Source organism: Cryptotermes secundus, unplaced genomic scaffold (genome assembly GCF_002891405.2).
Source record: "Cryptotermes secundus unplaced genomic scaffold, Csec_1.0 scaffold540, whole genome shotgun sequence".
NCBI classification, from domain to species: Eukaryota; Metazoa; Arthropoda; class Insecta; order Blattodea; family Kalotermitidae; genus Cryptotermes; species Cryptotermes secundus.
Genome location: NW_019742447.1, coordinates 962,995 through 969,305, shown reverse-complemented (window position 1 = coordinate 969,305; position 6,311 = coordinate 962,995). Strand labels below are relative to the sequence as shown.

The 6,311-nt window shown below is 40.1% G+C and overlaps 1 protein-coding gene across 7 annotated transcripts in view; it reads left to right on the top strand.

The window, feature by feature from the left end:
- Positions 1-6,311, top strand: part of LOC111873183 (E3 ubiquitin-protein ligase SIAH1A) — a 27,695-nt gene that overhangs the window by 8,018 nt on the left and 13,366 nt on the right. For all 7 annotated transcript variants that reach the window (XM_023867690.2, XM_033755001.1, XM_033755002.1 and 4 more), the window contains exon 4: positions 4,580-4,819. In XM_023867690.2, the coding sequence (XP_023723458.1) occupies positions 4,580-4,819 (240 nt within the window). The remainder of the gene's footprint in view (positions 1-4,579; positions 4,820-6,311) is intronic.

Below are 6,311 nucleotides of genomic sequence, written 5' to 3'. Positions count from 1 at the left end.
TCGTCATCAGTCAGTGTTTGGCCATTTTTAAAACGCTTATACCAGTTGTAAGTTTGTGTCTGGCCTAAACTGTTTTCACCAAAAGCTTGCTTCAACATTTGGTGCGTTTCTGCAGCGGTTTTCCCAAGTTTGAAACAAAACTTTATACAGACTCACTGCTCTCTCAGGTCAGCCATCGCAAAACTGCAGACTCACGGAAAGACAACAATGGAAATACGTTCACCAACAATAAACCCAACCACTCAACTCGACACCGCTTGCCACACTGATTCAAGAAGGATGTGTGAGGAGACACCTAGCGGTATTTCGATGTACTCATAACCATTCACGCGCAAAATTCAAATTTCGGAAACTTTTGGATTGCCCCACGTATGTTTAGCCCCCTATCCAATGGGTACCAGAGGCTCTTTCTCCAGGGGTAAAGTGGCAGGGGCATGAAGCTGACCACTCACCTCTAACTAGTGCCGAGGTCAAGAAAATGTGGATCTATACATCCACTCTCCCATATGCTTTTATGGTGTAGTGCTTAATTAGTTAAGCATAGGGACAACTTTATGTTCACCTTACAAGTTAAGTTTATCAACAATAGAGATTCAGTTAAGTGTTTTATCTGATAATTAATCCCTTTCATTGAAATATTTAGTTCGGATTATGAGAGAAGGTAGCATCACTTCTAGTCGACATTAAGGTAAACTCATGATCGGTTTTCAAGTAATGAAGTCTTTTGTATTCCAATTTGTCATCAACAAATAGCAAAGGAGACTGCTTTGAAGCAGTTGCCTGTAAATCACATGACTGTCATTTAGGCAATCGAATAAAAATTTATCTGAAAAAACAGCACAGAAATGGTATCATCACAAGTTTAAACTGCTACCATTGGCAGAATAGCAGGAATTTAGATGCCAGGGCAATGGAGTAACAGTTGACATCTTATAACCAAGACTATTTGATTTTGGGTGGGGGGGGTGCTAAACAGATGTGTAAGCGTGTTTAACTGGCTTGTTCCTCATTGAGGCTTCAAGCCCCACAAGTTTGTCGCCACCTTTAACCGCCCTACCTGGTGTTGCCGCTGCTGAAGTTGCTAGACCGTGGCTGGTTTCGGCTTGACCAGGCTCCACGTCTTCTTCCGGCACCACCGCTTCTTCCGTTGATATTACAGGGGGTTTGAATTTCAGGATGGGACCTGATGGTATGGGCGCCAGCAAACAGCTGGAGACTGTTCGGATTCATTGTAAAGGGGGGGAAGGCGTGAGTAGGTGAAAGCTGGTGATGGATTTGACTAGCTAGTGGAGATGAGTCTCTCTTCAGGGCGGATACGGGTCAGGCTCAGACAATTGAGGGTGAAGCACCTCTAGCCAACACAATTCACTGTGCCACTGCAACACTTTATTGCTCTTCTTAAAGGCACTCGGCTGTATAAAGTCAAACAATCTGATTTAGTTTAGGCTTACAAGCAGCTGGTGTTACACTTGCACAAATTGCACTCGATAAGCTCAACTTACAACCGTCCGCTTATGGATTAATCCAAATCCTTATATGAGTCGTTATGAGCAAAATTTTATACTTAGAATTTTCCTTTAGCACATGTGATGCTGGGTTTGCCTCCGCCAAGTTCTAAAGTTGATAGACGACTAAAAATCTTAGACTGAACTCTCTGCCGAGACAGAGGTCCTAACTGTGTTGTATCCGCCTATTCTCCTCTCCTCCTAATTTCCCTGAGAGGCTGATTCAAATAAGAGGAGTTGACTTAATTTTGGTTTCGGCCAATGACCGATGGTTTTTAAGGGAATTTCGCCCTAAAACCCAAACGGTGAAGTTGACAGCGATGCAACTTATGAGGGGTCGCTAATGATCTCCTGGCACTCCCACTTTTGACTTACGGCTGGTAGAAATTGTCACTTCTCGAATTCTCAAAGTGGCTTGCCGCAGTAAGTCAAATTCTCAATTTCTAAAGAAACTCAGTGGGGTTTCCTGAAGTATCATTTCTGCCCTTTTGAAAAAATAACACCAGATGCTTGGACACAAGGACTAGCAGATGTCCTTGTCCACGCAAGTTTGGTCTATCTGCTCATCGCCTACTCTTTGTTCTGACAATGTGTCTTAAACCTTTGTTTCTTGATAATTCTTAGTATCTACTCCATCAGCTACTGAAATAAAAGGGGGGGGGAAGGATTTCAATGGTGCGGTTACACATGCTATGAATTTCTGGTGTTTCAGAGACACTGTCTTCCCTTGAGACATTGGAATTCCGCTCCATACTGACATGGCTTATTGCTTGAGAAGATTTCATTGAACTCAGTCTCTATAACAGCTTAAAATTTTACATTATTTTTCTCTATTGCAGCATCTATCACAGAACAAAATTTGTCTGGTAACTTTGTATCCAACTGACATGGCTGATTGCTCCAGAAGAATTCAGTGTGCTGTGTTTATGTGACAGCTTCTAATTTTATATTGTGTTCTGTACTGTAGAATTTGTCACGAAACAAAAAATTGTTCACTAACTTTGCATTAACTTTTTTCTAAACTAAGCATATTAAAATAACAAACTGTGATCAACACTAAACCTTATGGAATGTTTCAGTTATTTGAGGTTGAAATTATGCATATGGAACTGTGTGGAATAAAAGAATGGCCAAGATCCTCCTCACATTTCACTATTTACCACTTTGTTGAATGATCTGTCTGTGGTATAATGTAAAAAGTTTGTAGTACAACAACCCATATTTATGTTGTAGGATCTGAGATTCTTGCAGTGGTGGTTATGAAGACGTCTGTCTTCTGGGACGTAATGGCATGTAGTCCGCTGAAAGTAAACAAATGTTTCAGAGGAACACATGACAGCAAGTGACAAGCAGAGTCACCTACTTTCACACTGTTTTTTTGCTCTGCTTATTCTTTGACCATGAAGATGGAGGTGACATGTTCCTCTGAAAAGTTCGTCTACCTTCAGTAGACTACACAGCATTGTAACTCAGAAGTAGGGCTTTTCATATTTATTATGTTGCAGTCTTCTGTTAACCCCATGCACTGGAATATGGAATTTCGTTTGTAATGCAAGATGACATATATTTTGTTCAAAATCAAGATAGACTCATAATCATTTTTAACTAACCTATCTGTCACATGTCAGTTTGCTGCAAGAAGAGCATGTTGATGTTGTTCTCTGAACTTTAAAACAACTGCCTTGTGGGTCCCATAACATATATTTTGACATATATTTACAAATGAACGTTAGCATGGATAAATGCCAGACAAATGGTATCACTGTGACTGGGAATGGCCATTTTAGGCAGAGAAGGCAGCCATTTGAATACTAACATGTTGGGCTAATGATGTTTTTGATGATAGACTGACATTATGAAACTTTATGTGTCATGCCTTAGCCCTTTAACAGTGTGCAGGAAAAGACATAACATTAACACATTGTGTAGAACAAATTGTGTTTCTGCATATCAGCCACAAAATCTTGGTCAACTATGTGTCGTCATCATCATCATCATCATCATCCATTCTAGTATTAGGCCTGTGGAGAGCTGTTGTGGATGTTACAATCCTGTCATAATTTCTGATGTCTTCCCAAGCTACGAATTTCTTTTGCTTGATATTTTAATACGTGGGTTACTTCAAAATTCAGGCAACATAATTTTCCTGAAATTTCAAAAGCTCCAACCGGAATTTCCAAATTTGCCGCTGAGAGAAAGCAACATCTGATTTCTAATGATGCCGCTAGATGATGCGGAGGTCCAAGGACAATGAAGCGAGTCCAGCGCAAAGTCATTGTGATCATAACCTTAATCGAGAATGAATGTTAGCCGCCTGGAACAGCGTTGTTACGTGAAAATAGCAGTGCTTCATGGCAGAAATGCAACTGAATATCACTCAGAGCTTGTGGAAGCTCTGGGTGATCGTTCTCTACCATACAGAACTGTTGAAAGGTGCATAGAAGCATTCCAATGTGGAAGAGAAGCAAGTGCCCACTTGCAACATAGTGGATGCCCTGTGTCCATTCATACCAATGTTTCTTGTGCCATGATCACCCAGTGCATTTAGGAAGATAGGCTCTGGTCTCTGAAGGAGTTAGAGAGACATACAGGAATTGACCAGGCAACTGTGCCTTGAATTTACAAAACTCACATTGAATTTTTTATTTCTTAATCACAGTTGAAATTTTCAAGGATTAAAGAATGGAAAAAACAGTCAGTCCATAATGTGATATTTTTCTTGCCTACTATACCTATGCACCTTCACATCTACCTGATCAGACGAAGCCAGTTGGCGGGGTATATTTTGAACTTTCTTCACTGTAATGTGTTTGCCCCCAAAAATTAGCTGCGATGACTTTTTAAGTAACCCATGTATTTATTTTGCTCCTATCAGAGCACATCCTGTCAGTGAATTCATTCCAGTCTTTCCATAAATTCTGTTATTAGTTATTCTCTCATAATTTCTTAATTTATTTTTGTGTAATACTTGGTGAGCACTCATTCTTTTCCACCGTTATTTTGCTGTTATTTTATGATATTAATGGGAAGAGCATGGATGTGTTTTTGTAATGTATAGTGTGATTCCTTTGCAGGGAACATTCGAAACTTGGCAATGGAGAAAGTTGCGAGCACTGTTATGTTCCCCTGTAAGTATTCAACATCTGGCTGTGCAGTATCCCTTCTGCACACTGAGAAAGGGGAACACGAAGAAACATGTGAATTCCGGCCATACTCCTGTCCCTGCCCAGGGGCCTCTTGCAAGTGGCAAGGTTCCCTTGAGCAGGTGATGCCTCACCTTATGATGTCTCATAAATCGATCACAACTCTTCAAGGTAATCAAACAAAGCATTCTGCATCTTGCATTTTACTTTTACTTTTCAACTGATGTTTTGTTCCTGTGCCTTGCATATTTTCCAGTCAGTCTGGCACAGTAGTAAGGCATCAGACTTTTAAATTTTATGTTGCGGATTGAGGTTCTTTTTTTGCTAAGCTCGCAGATGCCAGGATATTATGGTATCCCCAGATAGAACACAACCATCTCTTTCTAGATTTGTATATGTTCCCTGCCCAAGATCATTTTCCATATCTTTTGGCACAATGTACAGTAGTCTCTGCATCTCAAATTTTATTATTAGAATGTGGCTTATTAGAACTATTGAACTTTACTTGAAACCCACGTGAACTTTTGCATTCGTGCTATTACATATACACCAAATAGGAAATGCTTCAGATGCTATAGATGTTATATGTAAGTATTTTTCCAGATTTTTAGATATTTTTCTAAATGTTTTCTTCCCTTAACTTCTGTTTGAATACTTGTTTGTATGAGGGGTAGTCAAAAAGTTCCCGGAATGGTGGTATAGCGCACTAATGGTAGGACATACTGCAACATTTACCTAAGCACCTTCAAAGTAGGACCTTTGCGCACACACGTACTTGCTCCATCAATCCTACCATTGTTGGAAGCAGCGGTGGAAGGCTTCTTTTGGAATCTTCCAGAGCTCAGCCGTCTCATTTGATTTGATGTTCTCCATGGTTGCAAAATGTGTCCCCTTGAGGCCCACTTTCTTAGTAGGGAACAGCCAAAAGTCACTCAGAGCGAGATCCGGAGAGTACGGTGGTTGAGTGATGACAGGAATGTCTTTCTCGGCGAGGAATTGTTGCACAACAAGTGATGTGTGGCTCGGTACATTATCGTGAGGCAGAAATTGCTGTCCCTGCCACTTGTCGCACCGCTTCCTCCGAACCGCATTGCGCAACCTCTGCAAAACTTGCAGGTAGAAATGGTCAGTAACAGTCTGTCCAGGCGGTACGAACTCATGGTGCACCAAACCGTCGATGTCAAAGAATGCAACGAGCATCATTTTGTCTTTGGATCTGATGAGGCATGATTTTTTTGGCCGGGAGACGATGCTGTGTACCAATCTGATGACTAGGGCCCGGATTTTTATGACCTAAAAACTATAAATATATGCATGCACTTATGACCCAAAATTATGTCAAATATGACCAAAAAAGTGTAAAATATGACCTTAAATATTAAATGGGACATAAAGTTTCACCATTTTAATTAAAACTTTTACTAGAGTTTAAGAATAAAGATGATGAATATATGATAGTAGGTCATACTTACCAAATTAGCCCTATTATGTCTCTGAAGGAAAGAAAACTGATGGAATTTCGACATTTCGTACTGGATTAAACCATTCATTGTTTTCTTTTTAATACTGATATTTGCGTTAATATTTTAGACAAACACTGGTGCACATGGTATGAACACTAACTTAACTCTGTTATCTAAAAACACCATTTAAAAGAACACAA